At 42.1% G+C, this 26642-nt stretch overlaps 1 protein-coding gene and 1 pseudogene across 1 annotated transcript; both read left to right on the forward strand.

The window, feature by feature from the left end:
* Positions 1–3216: 3216 nt before the first annotated feature.
* Positions 3217–12538, forward strand: LOC141272099 (uncharacterized). Its single transcript, XM_073682412.1, has 5 exons — positions 3217–3517; positions 3596–3719; positions 3803–3900; positions 12023–12172; positions 12302–12538. Exons 1-5 carry the CDS (start codon positions 3263–3265, stop codon positions 12506–12508), a joined length of 834 nt encoding a protein of 277 aa, XP_073538513.1. The 5' UTR covers positions 3217–3262; the 3' UTR covers positions 12509–12538.
* A 1342-nt stretch (positions 12539–13880) lies between these two features.
* LOC141271473 (uncharacterized) overlaps positions 13881–26642 on the forward strand; it is a 64108-nt pseudogene continuing 51346 nt past the window's right edge.

Below are 26642 nucleotides of genomic sequence, written 5' to 3' on the forward strand. Positions count from 1 at the left end.
AGAAGAATGGTGAGATCAGTCAAGGACAATCCTCAGACCACCTCCAGAGAGCTGCAGCATCAACTTGCTGCAGATGGTGTCACTGTGCATCGGTCAACTATACCAGGGTTCCCCAACTCCAGTCCTCAAGGCCCACCAACAGGTCATGTTTTCAGGATTTCCTTAGTATTGCACAGGTGATGGAATTATTGCCTGTGCAGGTGATGCAATTATCACCTGTGTAATACTAAGGAAATCCTGAAAACATGACCTGTTGGTGGGCCTTGAGGACTGGAGTTGGGGAACCCTGAACTATACAACACACTTTGCACAAGGAGAAGCTGTATGGGAGAGTGATGCGAAAGAAGCCGTTTCTGCAAGCACGCCACAAACAGAGTCGGCTGAGGTATGCAAAAGCACATTTGGAGAAGCCAATTTCTTTCTGGAAGAAGGTACTGTGGACTGATGAAACCAAGATTGAGTTGTTTGGTCATATAAAAAGGCGTTATGCATGGCGGCAAAAAAACACAGCATTCCAAGAAAAACACTTGCTACCCACAGTAAAATTTGGTGGAGGTTCCATCATGCTTTGGGGCTGTGTGACTAATGCTGGCACCGGGAATCTTGTTAAAGTTGAGGGACGCATGGATTCCACTCAGTATCAGCAGATTCTTGACAATAATGTTCAAGAATCAGTGATAAAGTTGAAGTTACGCAGGGGATGGATCTTTCAGCAAGACAATGATCCAAAACACCGTTCCAAATCTACTCAGGCATTCATGCAGAGGAACAATTACAATGTTCTGGAATGGCCATCCCAGTCCCCAGACCTGAATATCATTGAACATCTGTAGGATCATTTGAAGAGGGCTGTCCATGCTCGGCGACCATCAAACTTAACTGAACTGGAATTGTTTTGTATAGGGGAATGGTCAAAAATACCTTCATCCAGGATCCAGGAACTCATTAAAAGCTACAGGAAGCGTCTAGAGGCTGTTATTTTTGCAAAAGGAGGATCTACTAAATATTAATGTCACTTTTCTGGTGAGGTGCCCATACTTATGCACCTGTCAAATTTTGTTTGAATGCAGATTGCACATTTTCTGTTAGTACAATAAACCTCATTTCAAGGCAGAAACATTACTGTGTTCAACAGTTATTACATATATCAAACTGAAATAGCTGTTGCAAAAACACCAATTTTTATAAAACATTAAGCTTAAGATTAATAGGGATGCCCAAACTTTTTCATATAACTGTATTTTTATGCAGAGGACGTTTTAATAACACTCTTATTTTTAAGGGCACCTTGTTGGGATGTGCTGCAGAAGACTGGAGAAGAGGGAGGTCTACAGGGACGAGCTGTGGATGTGAAAAGTCATTGTGGCATCTAAACAGGATGGAGATGAAAAGAAATAGACGACTTCAGAGAAAAAGTCACCTATAAAGTACCTAGATGAAATTTATTTGTGATACTGATTGCAAGTCATCAGTAATGTGGTTCTTCTATGGTCAGCAGTCTGATGATGGCTTGTAATAACAACTCCTAGTACCATTTTACCATTGTTAAGGATATAGTGGAAGTTGTAGGGTTGTAGGTTCATGCGATACAATTGTTTATGGCCTTACTTGACATTACAATAGCTTGTTGAACTTGCTTGATTCTTGTATTCAAGTACTTCTTGTTCTGTTGATATATTCATGTTCATATGGTGGTTCTGGTAACGTTTTCATCTACTGATAATGGTTTTGGTGATGTGGTCATGTACTGATGGTGGGTCTGTTGATGTATTCATGTACTGATGGTGGTTCTAGTGATGCATTCATGTACTATTGGTGGTTCTGGTGATGTATTCATGTACTGATGGTGGGTCTGGTGATGTATTTATTTACTGATGATGTGTTTGTTGCCATATTCATGTCCTATTGATGGCTCTAGTGCTCAAATTATGTACTGATGATGATATTGGTTTCGTATTCATGTACTGATGATGGTTCTGTTGATGAATATATCACCAGAATCATCATGACTACATTAATACATCACCAAAGCCATCAAAAGTACATGAATTCAGCACAAGAACAACCATCACTACATGAATATGTCACAAAAATCGGAATATGTCATCAGAACCATCATCAGTACGTGAATACATCACGAGAACCACCATCAGTTTTGTGAAAGCTGTATTTGTTGCTGTATTTGTTGCACGATGGACGCAGAAATCATCAAACGTATCCCTTTATCTATGATGGAGGTCTGTTCATTTTCAATTAGGGTATCTGCCAAGTGCTGGACACCTTAATTGAGACCAACGGCCCTCATTATAATTAAGCTATATTAGTTTCCATGACTATCCTTGGTTTTGACATTCAAAATATGGGATGTTAAGTCACATCCCTAAAATACACCTCTTTTTTTTACTTTTGCTGGCATTTTTTGGTGAAAAAGGAACAATTCTAATGGAAAGGTGCATCAGAGCTTGTTACCTAACTCATCAGGGGGTAAGTGGGAGGTGCGTAAGAGTCCTGTTACTTAGTCTCTGATTGATCTGCTTTGGGGTGGCGGGGTGCCATTGGCCTCATCTGCCTAGAGCACTAAAATACTTTGTCCCAGCCCTGGCTGTGCAGCTCAATTTGCGCAAATCCAGCTAAATGTGACAGGCTGCCATTTTGCGGCATTCTAAAGGGCCAAAAAGAGGTTAAAAAAGTTTAAAACATAATAATCACCTTGCCCTCAGCTTTCTTTTCTTTTCTGGTGCAATGAATGACATGTCTTCACTGAGCCATTTTTGGTGTCTTCTTATCTCTGCCACTGGGCGCCAGAAGAGGCCAAAGATTGTCCAGTGAAGGCTGCACCACTGTCCATACTGAAGGGGGGTTGTGCTGTGGGACAGTATAATTTTTTTCACTTTTTTTAACATATCTTTATTATGTTTGGGCTCTACAGAAACCTCAGAACATAACAATGTACTTTAGATTTGCATAAAAAAAAATTCTATAGTAATTTCCTGGCCAAATTCGAGAGAACAGATCTGCTCATCACTTTTTTTACATTGGATTCTTTATGATTTTCCATCTTCTTCCCATTCAGTTCCCTACAATATTGGATCCTGTCAGTGGAGATCTACTATAAAAGAGAATTTTCCTGATTGACCTGTTAACAATGGATAGGGCGGAGAAGATATTACACCTCACCCTAGAGATCCTCTTCCGGCTTACTGGAGAGGTGAGAGATTCTGATGACGTCACATTACATCATTCTTATCTATGGGAATAACAGATGGACAGAACTGGAGAGGTGAGGACTCTGGAAATGTCTGTAGTGAGATTTATTAATGTGTCTCTCCATAACCAGGATTACACGGTAGTGAAGAAGACCTCTAGTGAGCGCTGTCAGGACCCTGTGTCTGAGGGATGGGGAAGAGCCCTGAACCCAATCACGGGACCTCCACCTCTCCCCCTGATACATGAGGACATCATTGACCAGAAGATCCTAGAACTCACCTACAAGATGATTGAGCTGCTGACTGGAGAGGTGACACTGCTGGGAATGCTGGGATAGAGTAACGCTATGAAGGGATTGGGGGGATGACAGTATCATTGTATGTGACAGGTTCCTATAAGGTGTCAGGATGTCACCGTCTATTTCTCCTTGGAGGAGTGGGAGTATTTAGAAGAACACAAAGATCTGTACGAGGACATCATGATGGAGGTTCCCCAGCCCCTCACATCACCAGGTAATAGACAGGACTAAATACACACAGTCTATAATTATCTATAGGTAAAGAATGAATTCAATCCCTCTATATGTTTCCTCCAGTTCTATCCAGTAAGAGGACAACACCAGAGAGATGTCCCCATCCTCTTCTTCCACAGGACTGTAAACTAGAAAATCCCAATGTTCATCAGGATCATCAGGTAGATGGAGAGAAAGTGTCATGAGATCTCCACTATGATGTGTAGAAGGATTTGAAGGTCTTGTGTTCAGTCTTGTTTTATCCACCAGTATGATAGAATTAAAGCTGATCATAGACATTAGATATCTGTATCTTCTCACAATTTTCTTGCAAGATTTGTGAGGGTACGATGCTTGGTACCTCCACAAATCAGCTGTTGGCGAGTCTCATAGCTTCCAGCAATACACTGGTTATAGAGCTGGAAGACCCAACTCCATACACCGTGTAGTGGCCGTACTCGAGTACAGCAGCAAAAATCAGATTTAGGCTATGTGCCCACGATGCAGAAATGCTCAGGCTTTTTTCCTGAGCGTTTCTGCATCTCCCTGGCAGAAAAAAACGCATGCGGATTGTACATGCGTTTTCCTGCCAGGGACATGCGGATGTGAAGCGTTCTTCACTTGCATTTCCGCATGCGGGTTGACAAGCGCTTTCCAAGCGATTTTAGCATCTCTTGGAAAGTGCTTGACAACTCGGTCACACTATATAAATCCATGCAACCGGCATGGATTTATATAGTGTGACCCGAGAGAATGTCAAAAAATAAAAAATAAACCTATGCTTACCTTCCGATGGCCCCCACAGTCTTGCTGCGCTCCTGTGCTGGCTGCCGGCAGATCGCGGTACACTGTACTGAAGGACCTGCCGTCACATGACTGTGACGTCACCGCAGGTCCTTCAGTCCTGCGCGATCTGCAGGCAAGCACAGGGAAGGAGTCCGGGGGCCGTCGGAAGGTAAGTATAACCTTTATTTTTTATTTTATTCTTTTTTTTACAGCTTTTAGGGTACCCGGGTCTGGAGGAGCGTCTCCTGTCCTCCACACGCAAGTACAGATGCCGTCTTGCGGAATTGGTGCGTTCTAATGCAAGTCCATGGCGGCGAAATAATTGGTAGTGCTGCGTTTTTTTCCGCAATGATAATCCGCAGCGGAAATTTCCGCAGCATGTGCACATGCGGATTATCATTGGGGAACATGGCAGACCTTCTACCATGCGTTTTTTAAGCGTTTCTGCAGCGTTTTTGCCGCTGCGGAAACGGTTAAAAAAACGCATAGTGGGCACACAGCCTTACTTAAATTTGGAAAAATGAGATTAAAAATGCTGAGTGTGAATTAAGCCTGAAACCACATGAACACCGGGGTATGGCACAGATCCCAAAACAAGGAAAATGGGAAACAATTGTATAGGTAGCTGGTGGTAATACAGTCAATTTAGGACTCTTGTGACCGCTTACTAAATATCATTTGAAGTATTGGTGATGTAAAGTCCTGAATGAAGTTTATGGAAAAAAGAAATCTCTGAGCAGTGTAAGAAATAAGATTTAGTAGTGTATACTATAGCAGGATAGCAACTATAGCAAATCTCATTTAGCAGAGAAGACTAAATACAGTATCTTTTGCTAAAGAATTGCAATGTATATATATTGCAGGTAAACAGTATGCAACAGCGGAGACACAGGCAGAACAACAGTATATTTATTTTATTTAACAACTAATATAAATTGTAAAACATGTATTATAATGGTAACAATTTCTTTACAACATTTGACAGTAAAATAAGCAGTAAGTCACATAACAGAATGAAGGATCAGAATACCCTAGAATTCAGGGGCTGGTAGTTTAAAATGATCTATTGGAGGGAAGGGGAAGTATATTAACTATAGTGGGCAAGGGGCAGTCTGTTAAAGCTTTGGCAATACTCTGTTCCTATCACAACTCGCTGCCCGTTTCCCCCGTAACTCTCTATCCACTTTCGCTATGCCGCTCTAGTGTCTGCTGGTTCCCGTCTAACTACTGTCTTTCCCTCTATCCATGCCCGGTACCATATGTCCCTGTCAGAGGTAATGGCCCGTCTCGCGTGTCCTTCCTGGTTGCCGACCCGCCCGTGATTCTGCGATCTGACACCTTCAGAGCTTCTGCAACGTCCTGTTACTGGCGCACATGTGTTTTGCCAAGTTTTTGACACTAAGGTTCGGATACGGCTTTAAAGAAGGCAACCCTTTGCGATATAACGCAATTTTATTTATAATAGTTGATATAAAAGGTAAAATACATAATTAAAGGAATAGTATGATATGATGATATTGCAAACACTTTTGTATATGTTATAATACAAAGTTTAAGTACATGTATATATACTCACTTCATCACCAAGGAGCTTTTAAACATCATCCGTCTGGAACATCAGAGAAGCAATTTCACCAAGACAGAGAGACCCCTGGAAGTCTTCACAACACTGCATGGACAGGTACATACAACACTACACATCAGTGCAGGTATAACTTATGGCTTCTATCTGTATCATGATTCCAGCGACTTTTATAAGGCTTAGACAATGGAAGCATAAAACTGGTTAATGTTTATAAGTATGAGTCGTCGATAATACAGAATTGGCCAGGTTCTGTAATCTCGAGAAGTTTACCTATAAACATTGTTTTAGACAATAGATCTGTGTATTTCTTATGGAACATAATGGTAAGTGTACACACATTATCTGAATCAGTATTTTGGTTACAATAACACTATTTGTCAAAGCAAATATCACAATAGTCACTTGTGTACAAATCAGGATAATGAATCTTTGAAACACACAACTTCATAGAACAATTAAGGCTGCGTTCACACATTGCGTATTTTCGCGCGCTTTTTTGCGTGCGCTTTTTGAAAATACGCAATGTGCTTTGTGTCTACCAGCAAAGTGAATGGGAAATTCACTTTGCCGTTCAGACACTGTGTAATTTTACGCAGCGGGAAAGCGCAGCTGCGTAAAAAATTGGCATGTCAATTCTTTACGCAGCTGCGTCCCGCGCTTTCTCTCTATTGTGCCCATTATAAGCGATGGAATTACGCAGCGGTGTTCACACACTGCGTAATTCCATCGCTTTTTTACGGAGGCGCAGGATGGATACTCACCTACCCGATGTCAGGGGAGAGGCGTCCGGTCCGGTCCGCTCCAATCCCGCGCTTCCAGCATCTGCCGGTGAGCCGATCAGCTGTTAGCTAACCGGCTTGTAACCGGCCGGTCAGCTGATTACAAGCCGGTCACGTGACAGTCAGCTGATCGCTTCACGGCAGATGCTGCAAGCGCTGGACGGAGCAGACGCGTCTCTCATGCATCGGGTAGGTGAGTATCCATAGTCTGTACATACACTGCTAAGGACACACACATGACACATAGACACATAGGACACATAGACACACACGACACAGACAGTACACATGTCACCCTTCATTTTCACACTGCGTTTTTTGCTGCGCTTTTTTACGCAGTGTGTGAATGGAGGTGCTTTTTTTACCTGCTTCAAAAAACGCAGGTAAAAAAAGCAGGAAAATACGCAGCGTAAAAAAACGCAGGGAAATACGCAATGTGTGAACGCAGCCTAACATTGTCTTACTGCATTGACACATAGCAAACACTTTGCGGATAGCATGCATCAAGGACAGTTCATGTGAAAGAACTAGTTTCTCAGTATCAGAGTATATCAATGATATTGCACTGCAGTATATTGCAATATATTCCACACTTGGTCTAATGACCACAACTTTATCAAAGTATATAAACAATATGTTACAATATGTAGGCTATAAGATATCCATATTTATAAGATATCCATATCCTGAATACCCTTTAAGGCCAAGCCTGACCTTGAGGTTATAAGACCAAAATGCTCAGGTGGCATTTGCAAGCCTATAGCAGTCCTGATTTTCTTTACAACTCCTTTGAAGTGACTTTCATTGTCACTTTGAATCTGTATTGGGATACAGTACAATACCATTGTTTCCAAAGTCTTAATAGTATTGTTAGCATTGGCCATTTTACAGGTACAAATCAACGTAAACCCAGAATATGCATCCACAGCCATGCATACACATCCTCCATCATGTAGAGGAGGGCCAATGTAGTCCATTTTCCAAATTTGCCCAGGAAGTTTTCCTCCAGCTTTCTGGCCTCTCACCACATGAGTTATTGGTCTCTGTTTTGAATGTTGACACTTCATGATGGTTTCCTTTATCAAATCTAACCTGATGGGCACCCCTCTGGTCTGTGCCCATTGAGTCAGTCCGAGCAGTTCCTCGTGGTGTCAGTCTTTTTACTGGATTCAGTGACTGATATTTTGGACTGTTCGTCTGCTACTGGGTTGAAGAATCTTTCCAGGGTATCTGAAGCACAAATAGCATCAACATGAATCACAGTCACTTTAATTATTTATACAATGGCCCAGATATCTTGCCACAACTCTTTTCCCCATACTTCTTTGCTTTGTATACTTGTAGTCTGATTGCCCACTGCGTTCCACACATGGTTGTTACCTTGGTACCTAGCTGACCCTTCTGTAAACCACGCTTGTTTCCTCTGCTCAGGAATCAATTGTTCGAAAGGGTATCTCCAGCTCCTGAAGTCCCAGAGGGACTTTGCTTAACTTCTCATGCAATGTGGAGATTCCACTAACTCCTGGTTTTGCTCTGTCCTGAATTGCCTCAATTTGCTTTCCTCCTAATTCTGTAGTTATAACCTTGCACTCACTGAATTGTTTTGGATTTCCATTAATCAAACTGGCCTCGGCCCCTGTATCTACCAACATTTGTGGGCCGTGGCCAGCATGTCAATCACTTTTATCTGTCTCCCTCCATCGATCTCCATTTTAGATGAAGACATCTTATTAGGAGAAAATGATGCCCCCTTCTGTTGGGCTTTGAATTTCTATATCAAGGATTTAACTTCAGCATAAAGATCCTCAAACCCCGGTGCTGTGGGCTTTGCTGGCGACGAGGAGGGAGTGGGCCCTCTCTCTCCCCGTGTCCTGCCCGGCCCCTGCTGTGGGGATTCAGAATATTTTACTGTAACCTTTCTATAGTGTGAAACCCCTGACTTTTTATTAAGTCCTCTCTTTTGATACAATTTCCACATCTCGTCAGTACCAATCCCGTCTATTTTATCCCTGTGGACACCATCCTTTATCAAGGCCATAAACATATCTTTCCGGGTAATACGGGATCTAGGATTGTAGTTACTTTTGACATTGTCACGCTGCTCTTCGGAGGGAAAATTACCCCAATCTCCCAGATCCCCTAACTGTCTAATTGCCTCCAATGTATTGGCGATAGTTTTCCCAGTCTGATTTATCATTATTGTCATCATGATATGCTTATAGGCTGGAGGGGCATTTCTAATGATACGATTTCTAACAGATACGCTCACAGCAACTTGCATATAATCATCATAAGAGCTTGCCTAAATAGCATTTTTCATGACCTCCTCCTTCAACCTCTGAGTACAATCTTTCAATGTAAACCATGGTTTATCATTGGGCGGCCAGTCCGTCTCGGATGGGTATTTATGCTGCAATGCCATGGCCACAACATCAAGCATACTACACACCACATGCGGCTGCTGAATTGTCAAGGTATGGAAGGCCTCCTTCACTACAGGTTCATGACTGAGATGGACAAATTTTGGGCCATCCACTGCGTTCACCTGCACTCCATGAGCCCCCATCTCCCATAATCTGACAGCCCAAGCTACCAAAGATTCATTTGGCTTTTGAGAAAAACGATCATGAAGGTCATTAAGCTCCTGCTGACTGTAATCCTCTACTGCATTATTATTCTGTTTACCTGTAGATGTCTCTACAATCCATCTCCCATATATAGGTTGAACTTTCACTGGGTTAAGAGGAGGATCAATTTCTCTCTTTCTATTGAAATATTCATCCTCAGTCTCTGGATCGGTGATGTTTTCGGAGTCTGTTGAATCCCACTGATCAGGGCTCCACTCTATCCCTGCTTTGGTTAGGGCCAAAGCTACTTTCTTTTTATTAACCTTCCCTCGCCTCCTTTTGTATTTATACTGCGCTACACATAAAGCAGCCTTTTCTGCAACATGCTGATATCCATCACATCTGTCCATTAATAACTTATTCTGACACTATGCTATAACCAATGCATTCTGGGCCTCACACAACTGTCTTTCCAATTCCTGAACTTTTTGTTAATATACGTATTCTTTCCTCATGCTGTTTTCTATATGCAACCAGCAGAATCCATCCATGCCTACCAACATCGCTCAACTCTTTACCTTTTTCTACTTTCACTTTCTGCAAGCATGAAACCACATCATCAGGTTCAGCATCATTCAAACATTTGTCCCATGGTTCACTCAAACCAACACTATGGGACCATTTGGTTGCCAAAATATTATAGGGAGTCTGTTCCCAATCTGGAATCTCAATAGACTCACTTAGACCTACCTTTCTCTTAAAGAAAGGCATGTTTTACGCAATATCACTCTATCACACCTTATTACACAGAGTCCTTATAAATTCCAGATGATTGTAATTCTTAACAAAAAAGAACTTCTGAGCCTTCTGCGTATCCTGCCGACTATGCCAAATGTTTACATGTCTGAGAACAGTGCCGCCGCAACCTGTTCCCGTGCTGTCGACTGACGTCATTCGGGTGAGGAACCTTAACTGGCGTCATTCGGGTCATCAGGGCTTGACCGTCGACGTCTGGGCTGGGAACCTTGACTGGTGTCACTCAGGTCTTCGGGCTTGACCGTCGACGTCTGGGTTGGGAACCTTGACTGGTGTCGCTCGGGTCTTCGGGCTTGACCTTCGACGTTTGGGTTGGGAACCTTGACTGGCGTCTCTCTGGCCTTCGGGCTTGACCTTCGAAGTCTGGGTTGGGAACCTTGACTGGCGTCGCTCTGGTCTTTGGGGCTTGACCGTTGACGTCTGGGTTGGGAACCTTGACTGGCGTCGCTCGGGTCTTCGGGGCTTGACCGTCGACGTCTGGGCTGGGCAGATATTCCTGACAGGAGCTCCGGACGCTGCTGTTGCTCCTCCCGTCTCTCTCTGGCGTCAGAATCACCTCAGAACTTGCACAAGTGCTGTTTTCCTCCTCAACTCATTTCCCTTACAAAGCTGTCCCCAGAGTCCTGATCAATCTCCTCCCCTCTACCACGCCTCTTCTGGTTACACAGTGGCTTGTCTTCTTACATATCCATAAATATCGTATACTACATAGTGGCTCCGTATGGAATCTGATTTTGTTTTGTTGGGCGCACCTAGACTTGAGTGGGCAAGTCTCATCTGGCAGGGAAGAAAAAAGTGCATGTTGCAATTTTTTTTTCGCAGATTCAGTCCATCAAAAGAAATCACTCATATGAACAGCCTCATTGAATAACATTGGTCCGAGTGGTCTGTTTTTTTTACGAGCGGCACTCGAACCAAAAATATAGTCGTGTGAACTTGGCGTAAGAATGTGAGGCAGGTATACCGCTTCCAGCTTCTTTCCTGCATCCTCAGCTTAAAATGCTGCTCAATTGTAACTGATTTTTATGCAATTTTTTGATACATATACACAGTATATAAGATAGACACTGCAAAAAAGCTGCCAATCAGTGGGGGTCTGGACCCTGAGATCCGCAACAAACACCGCTCTGATGTGCACAGCTCTTGTATGTAGAACCCATGATTCCCTTGATTGTCTCCAGTATTTGCATGTTCTACAGATGCGCAAATCGTTTTGAGGTGAATCAAAATTCACCAGAATTATATTTTTCGCAATTCAACTTGCGCAATACTAACAAAAAGGTGTCAGGCTGCTATTTTGTTGCATTAAAAATGGCCAAGAATGGGTTACAAAAAGCTTAAAAAGAAATAATATTCACCCAGGCCTCACCTGTATTTTTGGTTCAAGACTGGTATTGTCTTCACTGGATCATCTTTGGTGCCTTCTGACATCCGCCATTTTTGGAAATGTTTTAGCTGCTGGAAGCCACCAAACATGGCCTAGTGAAGCATGTACCACTGACTTAAGCAACCAAAGAAAACAATTGGACTGGAGTGGGGCTACGCGGTAAGATAGGTTGAGTATAATTTTTTTCACGTTTTTATATATGTTGTTGATGCTCTGGGGTTGGAAAAGACTTCAGAACATAATAATATAGTTTTGATTTGCATAGAAAAAAAATAGTATCAAAATTGAATTTCCTGGCCAAACTCGAGAGAAGGGATCAACTAATCATTAGTATTTTAACATGGGATCTTTTTGATGTTACGTCGTCATCTTCTCCCCATTCAGGTCCCTACAATATCTCATCCTCTTAGTGGAGATCTTCTGTATAAGAGAATTTTCCTGATTGACCCATCAAAGATGAATAGGGACAGGGACAAGATGGCGGAGAGGGTATTACACCTCACCCTAGAGATCCTCTTCCGGCTTACTGGAGAGGTGAGAGATTCTGATGACGTCACATTGCATCATTCTTATCTATGGGAATAACAGATGGACAGAACAGGAGAGGTGAGGACTCTGGAAATGTCTGTAGTGAGATTTATTAATGTGTCTCTCCATAACCAGGATTACACAGTAGTGAAGAAGACCCCTAGTGAGCGCTGTCAGGACCCTGTGTCTGAGGGATGGGGAAGACCCCTGAGCCCAAACATGGGGCCTCCACCTCACCCCCTGATACATGAGGGCATCAATGACCAGAAGATCCTAGAACTCGCCTACAAGATGATTGAGCTGCTGACTGGAGAGGTGACACTGCTGGGAATGCTGGGATAGAGTAACGCTATGAAGAGATCGAGGGTATGACAGTATCATTGTATGTGTCAGGTTCCTATAAGGTGCCAGGATGTCACAGTCTATTTCTCTATGGAGGAGTGGGAGTATTTAGAAGGACAAAAAGATCTGTACAAGGACGTCATGATGGATATTCCCCGGCACCTCACATCTCCAGGTGACTGACGGGACTAAATGCACATGGCCTATAATTATCTATATGTAAAGAATGATTTCAGTCCCTTTTTGTGTTTTCTTTAGTTCTATCCAGAAAGAGGACAACACCAGAGAGATGTCCCCCTCCTCTTCTTCCACAGGAATGTAGACAAGAAAATCCCAATGTTCCCCAGGATCATCAGGTAAATGGGGAGAATGTGTCATGAAATCTCCCCTATGATGTGTAGAAGGCTGTGAAGGTCTTGTGTTCACTCTTTTTATACATCAGTATTATACACAGTTTATTAGAGACACCTGTACTTTTCCAGTTGGAGCTTCATTGTATGGAAATTGGATGTGTACAACATAAATCAAGTGATTTATCAACCTGCATGGATTCGTTTCTGTGTGAATCCACATTACAATACAATAATAAAGCAATCTGAGACTTCAAACAAAATAGGATAGTCAGTGCCAGAGTAGCCAGGGCCAGTAAATTAAAAACTGCCTTTTTGAGGTTTTTATGTACAATGGTGTCAAGAGTATGCCAAGATAACACATCCAATGAAACAGGATCCTGTTGATGTAAACAGCTTATGTATGAAAGAGGTCCAAAGAGGAGGTGAGGAATCACTCTGATGAAAAAGGGTACACAGTGATCGCAGCAAAATATGCTGGTAACCAACAAAGCTGTCAAAACACGCATCTTGTCATTGCTTAGCACAGATCGGCTGAAACAGCGGACAACCATTTTGGATTTATCACTGTCTAAGGGTAACAGAAATGTGACTCCAGTGGGTAAAGGAGTGCAAAAATTGGACGTTGCCTGGTCATATGAAGCTAGATGATTGTGACACCGTGTTTATGGGACGGTCAGATTTTGGCCCCAATATCAATTCAACCCTTTTTGTCAGGCTGGTGGAGGTGGAGTAATGGTGTGGGGAATGTTTCCTGGGAACACCCTGGTCATGTGATACCTGTAGTTGGATTAAGCGTCTTGGCTAACCGAGTTCCTCTCATCATGGCAGTTGTTTACCCTCAAGGGGTGGGGAACTGTTTTTCTGCCGATGGCCATTTGGATATTTATACCATCCTTCGGGGGGGCCGCACAAATTATGCGCTAACTTCGTCTTTTTATTTTATGATCTATTCTGTTCTTCTAAATCATTTCACAAGACTTCTCCATTTATCTGTCACTTTTACAATCTTTGTTTCAGGGTAAAGATCTGCCCCATATTAATACTACAGAGACATATGTGAGGGATGATGAGCGGTGTAAAGAGGAGATTCCTACAGATAACTACACAGGTGAGTAGTGACCACTAAATGCAGAGAAGTCACAGATTTTGTTTGACTCTATTGATTGGTTGCTACAATTTTGTGTTGAAAATTAGAGTTTGTTCATACAGCGTTTTTGATGAGGATTTTACGAGCAGAAAGATTTGACATGTAATCAAAAAGCACACTATTTTTATTAACACAGTTTAGCAGAAAAATTTTAATAGGTAAAATTGAAATGGTGCTTTATCAAACACAAAGAAAGGGTTTGTCCTTTTTTTTTTCTCTGGACAATAGCTTTACCTAAACATAAAATAGTTTTTCTCTGAATCTCGTGATATCCAAAATTTGTTTGACCTCTAATTGAGCATCAGGACCAGCACAGCGCTCTGAGGTAACAGAAGGACTTCGAGAGAAATTATTGAGATTTGTGTCGAATTTTACAAACAAAATCCAAATTCATCAAAATGGAGTAGTAGTTTTGTGCCACACATATCATTTTGCATATAGCCCCAAAAGATTTATTTTGGTCTCATCTGACCTGAGCACCTTCTTCCACATGCTAGCTGTGTTCCCTACGTGACATGTGGATGAAGGTGCTCTGGTCAGATGTGACCAAAGTAGAACTTTTTGGGCTAAATGCAAAACACTGTGTGGCGGAAAACTAACACTGCACAACATCTTGAAAACATCATCCCCATCCCCACGATCAAACATGGTGCCAACTTTAAGCTGTGAGGATGCTTTTCTTCATCGGGGGCAGGGAAGTGGGTCAGAGTTGATGGGAAGATGGATGGCGTTAAATCCAGATCAATCCTGGAGGAAAATCTGTTAGAGGTTGCAAAAGACTTGAGATTGGTGCGTAGGTATCATCTTCCAGCAGAACAGCGACTGTAAACATCCTGCCAGAGCAACAAAGGATGGTTTAGATTAGTGTTTCCCAAACTCCAGTCCTCAGGGCCCCCCACAGATCATGTTTTCAGGATCTCCTTAGTATTGCTCAGCTATGAGAGCCTGTGGAAATTTCTGATGCCTTGATAATAATTCCACCACCTGTGAAATACTAAGGAGATCCTGAAAACATGATCTGTTGGGGGCCCTGAAAATTGGAGTTTGGGAAACACTGGTTTAGATCAAAGCATATTCATGTGTGTGAATGGCCAAGTCAAAGTCCAGACCTAAATCTTTTTGAGAATCTGTGGCAAGACTTGCAAATTGCTTTTCACACATGCTGCCAACCAATCTCACTGAGCTACAGCTAGTTTGCAAAGAAGAATGGGCAAAAAAATCAGCTTCTAGATGTGCAAAGCTGGTAGAGACATACCCCAAAGGACCTGCAGCAGTAATCAGGGCTGAGGAGTCGGTAAGCCAAACCTCCGACTCCTCAATTTCCATGACACCAACTCCGACTTCGACTCCCTCATACATGGCTCATGTTTAAGTGATAAACTTACTGTAGCACAGATTCATCTCAGCTAAAAGTCTAGACCCTTAGATCAGGAATAGGACAGACATTTATAGGACATTTCATAACTTTCCCAAATTCTTATGAAAAAAATATTCCCCACAAACTACATTGAACTACTGGACCCAATTTATTAGACATTTTAGGAGTTAGAGTCCGTCCATTTTATACCTACTCCGACTCCACTAAAATGGACACCGACTCCTACTCCACGACTCCGACTCCACAGCCCTGGCAGTAATTACAGTGAAAGGTGATCCTACAATATATTGACTCAGGGGTTGAATACAAATGCTCATCACAATTTTCAGATTTATATTTTTTTAAATATTTAGAAAACCATGTGTCATTTTTCTTTACACCTCGCAAATCCTTGCTACTTTGTGTTGCTATATCACATAAAATCCCAATAAAATACATTTAAATTTTGTGGGAGTAACGTGAAATATTGTGGAAAAATTCACGGGGTATACTTTCAAGACACTGCTATTGTTTTATTCTTGACAGGTGACTGTACCAGGCGCTCAGAGGAACATCTGATATCTCCAGAATTTAGAGATATTGATTATGGTATCACACCAGATACATATGAAGAGCATGCCATTGAACCAGTTATACATCCAACCCTTCACAGCAAATATCGTTCCTCTGATCATTTTCAACAGATGCGATCTTCTGATTTATCACAGAATGTTAAGCAAAATAAAATTAACAGAATAGATATTGCACATCAAAGAACTAACAAAGGAAAGAAGAAATTTTCATGTTTAGATTGTGGGAAATGCTTTACAAAGAAATCAACTCTTGTTACACATAAGAGAAGTCACAATGAGAAAAGGGAATTTTTATGTCCAAAATGTGGGAAATGTTTTACTCACAAATCATATCTTCTTAAACATCAAACAACTCACACAGAAGAGAAGTCATTTTCATGTTCTGAATGTGAGAAATGTTTTACAGAGAAATCTCAACTTGTTGAACATCAAAGAATTCACACAGGGAAGAAGCCATATTCATGTGCAGAGTGCGGCAAATGTTTTATAGAGAAATCACTCCTTGCTGAACATCAGAAAAACCACACAGGACAGAAATCATTTCCATGTTCAGAATGTGAGAAATGTTTTACAGCGAAATCAAGTCTTACTATGCATCAGAGAATTCACACAGGGGAAAAACCATATTCATGTTCAGAATGTGAGAAATGTTTTACAGCGAAATCAAGTCTTATTATACATCAGAGAATTCACACAGGGGAAAAACCATATCCATGTTCTGAATGTGAGAAATGTTTTACAGACAAATCTCAACTTGTCAAACATCAGAGAAATCACACAGGCGAGAAGCCATATTCATGTGCAGAGTGCGGGAAATGTTTTACAGAGAAATTTCTTCTTGCTAAACATCATAAAAAACACACAGGAGAGAAACTATTTTCATGTTCAGAATGTGGGAAATCTTTTACTGCGAACGCAAGTCTTATTATACATCAGAGAATTCACACAGGGGAGAAGCCATTTTCATGTTCTGAATGTGGGAAATGTTTTATAGCGAAATCTGCACTTGTTAAACATCAGAAAAGTCACACAGGTGAAAAACCATATTCATGTTCAGAATGTGGGAAATGTTATATCAATAAATCAAAACTTGCTATACATCAGAGAGGTCACACTGAAGAGAAGCCATTTTCATGTACAGAATGTAGGAAATGTTTTAAAGAAAAACACCTTCTTGTTATACATCAAAGAATACACACAGGAGAAAAGCCTTATTCATGTTCAGAATGTGGAAAATGTTATGCCATTAAATCCAGACTTACTAGACATGAGAGAAGTCACTCCAGGGAGAAACCATTTTCATGTACAGAGTGTGGGAAAAGTTTTACAGAAAAAAGCTTTCTTGTTACACATCAGATAATTCACATAGGAGTGAAGCCATATTCATGTTCAGAATGTGAGAAATGCTATACCATTAAATCAAGACTGGTTAGACATCAGATGATTCACATAGGAGAGAAACCGTTTTCATGTACAAAATGTGGTAAATCTTTTACAGAGAAATCTCAATTAGCTAGCCATTACATAAATCACTCAGGGGAGAAATCATTTTCATGTTCAGAATCTGGAAAATGTGTTGCAGGGAATACCAACCTTGTCACACATGAGAGAAATCACACAGGGGAACAATCATATTCCTGTGCAGAATGCAGGAAATGTTTTAAAAGGAAATACGATTTTGTCATACATCAGAGAATTCACACAGGAGACAGGCCATATTCATGTGCAGAATGTGGGAAAAGTTATATAGACAAATATACCCTTGCTAAACATGAGAAAAGACACACAGGAGAGAAACCATTTTCATGTTCAGAATGTGGGAAATGTTTTACAGCGAAATCAAGACTTGTTATACATGAGAGAATTCACACAGGGGAGAAGCCATTTTCATGTTCTGAATGTGGGAAATGTTTTAGAGAGAAATCTGGACTGGTTAAACATCAGAAAAGTCACACAGGAGATAAACCATATTCGTGTTCAGAATGTGGGAAGTGTTTTAGGAAAAAATCTAATCTTGTAATACATCAGACAATTCACACAGAAGTGAAGCCATATTCATGTTCAGAATGTGAAAAAAGTTATAGCAGTAAATCAAGACTTGTTAGACATCAGCAGACTCACAAAGGGGAGAAGCCATATTCATGTTCAGAATGTGGGAAATGTTTTAAAGAGAAATCTCACTTAGTTAGTCATCACAGAATTCACACAGGGGAGAAACCATTTTCGTGTTCAGAATGTGGGAAATGTTTTACACATAAAAACAATCTTGTTGTACATATGAGAATTCACACAGGGGAAAAGCCGTATGCCTGTACAGAATGTGGGAAATGTTTTAAAAGGAAATACTTATGTGTTATACATCAGAGAATTCACACAGGTGAGAAGCCATATTCATGTACAGAATGTGGGAAACATTTTACAGACCAATATCATCTTGCCACACATCAGAAATACCACACTGGAGAGAAGCCATTTTCATGTTCTGAATGTGGGAAATGTTTTACAGAGAAATCTGAACTAGTTAGACATAAGAAAAGTCACACAGAGAAGAAATAATTTTTATGTACAGAATCTGGAAAATGTTTTACAGAGAAATATCAACTTTTTAAACATCACAAAATTGACGCAAGGGAGAAGTCCTTTTTATGTTCTGAATATGGGAAATGTTTTCCACAGAAATTAAAACTTCTTAAACATCAAAGAACTGACACAGGGAAGTAGCCTTTTTTATTTTAATTTCTGATATTTTAAATTGTACAAAAAAAGTAATTTGCAGTGAAATTAAATTCACATATCTGTAAAAGAAAATAAGATAGTTTAGTGCTCTAAATTATGATTAGGAAATTTATACAATTAATAATAAGCATCTGTTATTGAAAAGGAAAGCGTTCAAATAACAAACCTATATATCAATCATGTATATAAAATAGTCTACAATTTTATGTTATATAACTGCATTTTAAAGTTGTTGGGTGCCTCCACTACTTTAGCTGACAATGGCCACGGAGAGACACTGCTATTAATGATCAATATAGGGCGCAGACAGACAACCGTATAACACTGACGAAGATTGCATCGCAATGCTCGGACTGGGCATATGGCTCTCCTAACCCAAGCATTACAGCTGCATAGAAATACATGAAGCTGTCACGCTCAGGTCAGGAGAGCCGATGGCCAGTCCGAGCAGTGCAATGTGATCGTTGTCCGTGCTATATGGCCGTCTATCTGTTCCCTTACTGAGACATCCATCTCGGCCAGTCCGAGCAGTGCGATGTGATCGTTGTCCGTGTTATATTGCCGTCTATCTGTGCCCTTACTGAGACATCCATCTGAAACATAAGTTGTTTCAGCTAATTAGCAAGATGTCCTAATAATCAGATGAGAACAATAGAGAATTGGACTATTGTTTTGACAACTGTCCTGATCACGTAAAGCAGTGTCTCCCCATGCCTGATGTCAGGTGAGGAAAAAAAGTGGTATTGGACAACCTATAAAACTTTTTGCCATTTATTATTAAACATTTGATTTTAAAAACTATGTTTGCAGATTATGTGTGATATTAATGGTGGAAAAAGTTCTGAAATTATTCTTCTTGTTTTCTTTTTTACATTAAAATAAACCTGGCATTTCAACAAGGGTGTGTAGATATTTTTATATCCAATATCCACACTGAGATCTTCTGACATCACATATGTAATGTCATTACACCCTGTAATTACATACAATGCTTTTGATCTATTCTAGTTATGGAGGAATAATGCCGATAGCTGGGATAGATTCAGAGCAGCTCACGCATGCTGCAGCTCTCCTCCGTCCTGTCATTCATAATGTAATGACATGACAGTGTAGAAAACCAAGTGAAATAGAATAAGGGTCTTATATTCAGGACACAAAAGATTTACTGACTAAGATAGAGGATATCCATCTTGAATCTGGTACAATTCTCGCATCCATTAACATGGAGTCATTGTACCGTAGCATACCGCACAAAAAAGGTACCCAAGCAGCTGAGTATTATCTAAGTACAAGAGGTACATATTTAACAGCACATAAGTTCGTATTGGAAGTACTGAAATTTGTACTTAGTCATAACTATTTTCTCTTTAATGGCAGTTTCTTCCACTAGCTCAGGGACACGGCGATGGGGAGTCCCTGTGGCCCCATGTATGCTAACCTGCTCCTGGGCTGGTGGGAAGACACTGTTGTGTTCCAGGACGGGGATGTCAAATGGTGCCCCCGGATAAAATTCTGGGTGGGGACAGGATCACTCTCCTGAACATTATGATAGCGAAGGGTGCGGAGGGCTATCTAAAAAACTCAATTTTCCAAAAGCCGACTGCATCAAATAGTCTCCTTAGGTGGGAGAGTTATCCCCCAAGCCTCAAGAGTGGAATCCCTAAGGGACAATTCTTGAGGCTGAGAATAAATTGTTCTTCCCTGGGAGAATTTTATATGCAGGCGAATAACCTGAAATGAAGGTTCCGAAATAGAGGATACCCTTCACAAGTTGTTAAGATGGCTATAGACGTGCATTGGGATGCAATCGCACGGAGTTGCTTACCCTTGGAATTAAGAATACATGTAAAGAAATTACTGGAACTTATGATGACCAAAATAGCAAAATAATGAACATCTTCCGTAAATATTGGGACATTTTACAAGCAGATCCAGATCTATCGGATCAGATTTCCCCAACACCATTAGTCACTTTCAGGAGAGGCAAGTCCGTGTGAGACTATGTGGTACATAATCATTTTAATGCCCCAAAACCCAGAGGGACCTGGTTAGATCAGAGGCAAGTGGGTACCTTTAAATGCGGCACCTGCAGTTTTTGCAAGTATATGAACACGTCAAAAATCTTTTCTAGCGCTATTACTGGCAGAGCATATACCAATAGGGACTTTGCCAATTGTAAAACTGCAGGTGTCGTACATGTTTGTATATGCACCTGCTCCAAAAACTATGTGGGTAAAACAAAAAGACAGTTCAGGGTAAGAATAGGCGAGCACATTGGCGACATCAACCACAAAAGGGATACTCCCTTAGCACGCCATATGGTTGATGTACATCAGGGGTATTTGGGGTCGTCCTTGTTTGGAGTTATTGAAACTATTCCCCAGTCAAAACGACTGGGTGATTGAGACAAAAATTCTCCAGAGGGAAAGGCGCTGGATTTTTCTGCTTGAGTCTATGAGTCGTGAGGGGTTGAATGAGCAACTCAGCTTTACTAGCTATATTTAAGGGTGTAAACATCTCTTCTCTGTACAGTGAATGATGTCTAATTACATTGGTCTCTAAGGGGCCACGCCATTATTATCTGACCCTTTATTTTTAGGGTCATATTTATTCTATTCTATGTAACATCCTTACATATTCTGTTAGGGCAGTGGTTCTCAACTCCAGTCCTCAAGACCCACCAACAGATCATGTTTTCAGGATTTCTTTAGTATTGCACAGGTAATAATTCCATCACCTGTGTAATACTAAGGAAATCCTGAAAAGATGATCTGTTGGTGGGTCTTGAGGACTGGAGTTGAGAACCACTGTGTTAGGGGGTGCTGTATTATGGTTCTTCTCCCCCTCCCTCCCTAATCACTTGTTATGTCATTTGGGTTACATGTTCCCATGACCCTTGACGACTTTATATACTTTTTTGTACTGCCCTTTAACGCATCATCCTTTTGGCAGACTTGTGCCGCCTGATGGAGAGCCCCAGTGTTCGCTTGTACTCTGTGAGCACTCAATGGAACGAATTTTGTGTTCCAATTTGACATAATTTCCGGTGACACGGCAATTTACACTTATAATAATAATAAATAATATTTTTTATTGATATAGCGCCAACATATTCTGCAGCACTTTACAATTAAGCGAGGATATGTACAGACAATAAATTCAATACAAGGTAAGACGGTTTAAACAGTTACATTAGATGTGAGGTCCCTGCTCGCAAGCTTACAATCTACAAGGAAATGGGGGCACAATAGGTGAAAAGTGCTTGTTATTTCAGATCTAGCAATTATAATAAATAGGGATTTTCATATAAAGCTGCATGATCCGGTCATCAGCGCGTATGTTTAAGTGCAATACTCAAGTATCGAGTGCAGTTATCTTGTGCATGGAGGGTGTGGAGACAGATGAACAGTAGGGAACAGATTCTGAATAATATTTAGAAGGAGGGGACAGGGGAAAGTTAGTTTACTGAGTAGTTGAGGTGGTAGGCTTGTTTAAAGAGATAGGTTTTTAAAGCGCACTTGAAGACGTGGGGGCTAGGCATCAGTCGGATCGCCTGGGGTAGTGTATTCCAGAGAACTGGCGCAGCACAAGAGAAGTCTTGGAGACGGAGGTGCGAGGTTCGAATTATGGGTGATGTTGGTCTTAGGTCATGCGTAGAACGGAGGGGGAGGGCACGTGTAGGGCGATAGACAGAGATGAGAGAGGAGATATAAGGCGGTGCACAACTGTGGAGAGCTTTGTGGGTGAGAGCGATGAGTTTATATTGGAACCTGTAGCGAATGGGCAACCAGTGTAATGACTGGCACAAGATGGAGGCATCGGTGAAGCGGCTGGACAGAAATACGACTCTGGCTGCCGCATTCAGGACGGACTGGAGAGGAGAAAGTTTGGTAAGAATGAAGTATGAAGCGCATTTTGCGTTCCATCGTCTAGAGATGTCTCTTTCGGTGACGCGGTTATCTGGTGGAACGCATTTGCGCTCCACCATTGAGAGATGGTACATCCGGGGACCTGTATATGTATCTGGTGCACATTGGCGTGGCATCGAACAGGCGGCCTCAACATATCCCGGAACTGGAATACTTCCAGTACCTGTGTGGCAGGATGGGCTTAAAAGAGTTTTAGCCTATGTCATACATGCAGCAATCTATTATGATGTTTTCAGTCTTTGTAGCAAGAGCTGGATTGGAGCTCTGCTTTCTACTCAAATAGATCCCCTGATGAACCCCTTGTGCAACTCACAAGAGAAGAAACGCGTCGTGATGGGTAACTCAACTTTAAAATAAGTAGATGACTGGTCTACTCTACTGCATTAATTTATAAATATACTGGCTGGTAATATGTGCTATGGCTTAAAGGGCATTGACAACATGGGCAAATTTATTCTCCATTAGTTTTTTTGATTATATGAGATACATGCATGTCTATTAGACATTGTATATATAGCTTACATCTGTAGGTGTTAATTTATTTTTTAGTGACTTTATCGTGTCCCTAAGGCTATGTGCCCACAATGCAGAAATGCTCCGGATATTTCCTGAGCGTTTCTGCATCTCCCTGGCAGAAAAAAACGCATGCGGATTGTACATGCGGATTGTACATGCGGATTGTACATGCGGATTGTACATGCGTTTTCCTGCCAGGGACATGCGGATGTGAAGCGTTCTTCACATGCATTTCCGCATGTGGGTTGACAAGCGCTTTCCAAGAGATTTTAACATAACTTGGAAAGTGCTTGACAACTTGGTCACACTATATAAATCCATGCGACCGGCATGGATTTTATATAGTGTGACAAAGTTAGCTTGGGAATAGGCAGCCTACTCCGCAGGGCTCCCGTCGACTCTAATGATAATTTTACTCCTGAGGGCATTCTCTGCTGGATTGGAGCCTTAGCACAAATACCCACATGACTATAGGTGCTGTGTTCTTACACTATCCCTCCAGGAAAACGAAACTGACACTGGGGTTACTGGTACTTCATCAACACACTCCTCATCTATATACAACCCTATCCTGCAGTATATTACTCTTTTCATCTATACATTGCTCCGTCCTACATGATATTACTCCTCATCTATACACAGTTCCATCCTGCAGTATATTACTCCTCATCTATACACAGCTCCATCCTGCATTATATTACTCCTCATCTATACACAGCTCCGTCCTGCAGTATATTACTCCTCATCTATACACAGCTCCGTCCTGCAGTATATTACTCCTCATCTATACACAGCTCCGTCCTGCAGTATATTACTCCTCATCTATACACAGCTCCATCCTGCATTATATTACTCCTCATCTATACACAGCTCCATCCTGCATTATATTACTCCTCATCTATACACAGCTCCATCCTGCAGTATATTACTCCTCATCTATACACAGCTCCGTCCTGCATTATATTACTCCTCATCTATACACAGCTCGGTCCTGCAGCTCCTCACTCCTCTCATCTATACACAGCTCCATCCTGCAGCTCCTCACTCCTCTCATCTATACAGAGCGCCATCCTGCAGCTCCTCACTCCTCTCATCTATACAGAGCGCCATCCTGCAGCTCCTCACTCCTCTCATCTATACACAGCTCCATCCTGCAGATCCTCACTCCTCTCATCTATACACAGCTCCATCCTGCAGATCCTCACTCCTCTCATCTATACACAGCTCCATCCTGCAGCTCCTCACTCCTCTCATCTATACAGAGCGCCATCCTGCAGCTCCTCACTCCTCTCATCTATACACAGCTCCATCCTGCAGATCCTCACTCCTCTCATCTATACACAGCTCCATCCTGCAGCTCCTCACTCCTCTCATCTATACACAGCTCCATCCTGCAGCTCCTCACTCCTCGCATCTATACACAGCTCCATCCTGCAGCTCCTCACTCCTCTCATCTATACAGAGCGCCATACTGCAGCTCCTCACTCCTCTCATCTATACACAGCTCCATCCTGCAGATCCTCACTCCTCTCATCTATACACAGCTCGGTCCTGCAGCTCCTCACTCCTCTCATCTATACATAGCTCCATCCTGCAGCTCCTCACTCCTCGCATCTATACACAGCTCCATCCTGCAGATCCTCACTCCTCTCATCTATACAGAGCGCCATCATGCAGCTCCTCACTCCTCTCATCTATACATAGCTCCATCCTGCAGCTCCTCACTCCTCTCATCTATACACAGCTCCATCCTGCAGTATATTACTCCTCATCAAAACACAGCTCCGTCCTGCATTATATTACTCCTCATCTATACACAGCTCCATCCTGCAGCTCCTCAATCCTCGCATCTATACACAGCTCCGTCCTGCAGCTCCTCACTCCTCTCATCTATACACAGCTCCATCCTGCAGTATATTACTCCTCATCTATACACAGTTCCGTCCTGCATTATATTACTCCTCATCTATACACAGCTCCATCCTACATGATATTACTCCTCATCTATACACAGCTCGGTCCTGCAGCTCCTCACTCCTCTCATCTATACACAGCTCCATCCTGCAGCTCCTCACTCCTCGCATCTATACACAGCTCCATCCTGCAGCTCCTCACTCCTCTCATCTATACAGAGCGCCATCCTGCAGCTCCTCACTCCTCTCATCTATACATAGCACCATCCTGCAGCTCCTCACTCCTCTCATCTATACACAGCTCCATTCTGCAGTATATTACTCCTCATCAAAACACAGCTCCGTCCTGCATTATATTACTCCTCATCTATACACAGCTCCATCCTGCAGCTCCTCACTCCTCGCATCTATACACAGCTCCGTCCTGCAGCTCCTCACTCCTCTCATCTATACACAGCTCCATCCTGCAGTATATTACTCCTCATCTATACACAGCTCCATCCTGCATTATATTACTCCTCATCTATACACAGCTCCGTCCTGCAGTATATTACTTCTCATCTATACACAGCTCGGTCCTGCAGCTCCTCACTCCTCTCATCTATACACAGCTCCATCCTGCAGCTCCTCACTCCTCGCATCTATACACAGCTCCATCCTGCAGCTCCTCACTCCTCTCATCTATACAGAGCGCCATCCTGCAGCTCCTCATTCCTCTCATCTATACATAGCTCCATCCTGCAGCTCCTCACTCCTCTCATCTATACACAGCTCCATCCTGCAGTATATTACTCCTCATCTATACACAGCTCCATCCTGCAGCTCCTCAATCCTCGCATCTATACACAGCTCGGTCCTGCAGCTCCTCACTCCTCTCATCTATACACAGCTCCATCCTGCAGCTCCTCACTCCTCGCATCTATACACAGCTCCATCCTGCAGCTCCTCACTCCTCTCATCTATACACAGCTCCGTCCTGCATTATATTACTCCTCATCTATACACAGCTCCATCCTGCAGCTCCTCACTCCTCTCATCTATACACAGCTCCAACCTGCAGTATATTACTCCTCATCTATACACAGCTCCGTCCTGCAGTATATTACTCCTCATCTATACACAGCTCCGTCCTGCATTATATTACTCCTCATCTATACACAGCTCCATCCTGCAGCTCCTCACTCCTCGCATCTATACACAGCTCCGTCCTGCAGCTCCTCACTCCTCTCATCTATACACAGCTCCGTCCTGCAGTATATTACTCCTCATCTATACACAGCTCGGTCCTGCAGCTCCTCTCTCCTCTCATCTATACACAGCTCCATCCTGCAGCTCCTCACTCCTCGCATCTATACACAGCTCCATCCTGCAGTATATTACTCCTCTCATCTATACACAGCTCCATCCTGCAGCTCCTCACTCCTCTCATCTATACACAGCTCCATCCTGCAGTATATTACTCCTCTCATCCATACACAGCTCCGTCCTGCAGCTCCTCACTCCTCTCATCTATACACAGCTCCATCCTGCAGTATATTACTCCTCATCTATACACAACTCCGTCCTGCATTATATTACTCCTCATCTATA

The sequence above is a fragment of the Phyllobates terribilis genome, unplaced genomic scaffold (assembly GCF_046119375.1).
Source record: "Phyllobates terribilis strain yellow unplaced genomic scaffold, ASM4611937v1 Scaffold_5__5_contigs__length_657084704, whole genome shotgun sequence".
NCBI classification, from domain to species: domain Eukaryota; kingdom Metazoa; phylum Chordata; class Amphibia; order Anura; family Dendrobatidae; genus Phyllobates; species Phyllobates terribilis.

What these genes read in the sequence shown, in the direction of transcription:
- LOC141272099 (XM_073682412.1), top strand. Translation starts at nt 3,263, where the DNA reads ATGGACAGAACTGGAGAGGTGAGGACTCTGGAAATGTCTGTAGTGAGA. An exon ending in TTGAGCTGCTGACTGGAGAG is followed by an intron (nt 3,518 to 3,595) that starts GTGACACTGCTG and finishes TGTATGTGACAG; the next exon opens with GTTCCTATAAGGTGTCAGGA. An exon ending in CCAGCCCCTCACATCACCAG is followed by an intron (nt 3,720 to 3,802) that starts GTAATAGACAGG and finishes TGTTTCCTCCAG; the next exon opens with TTCTATCCAGTAAGAGGACA.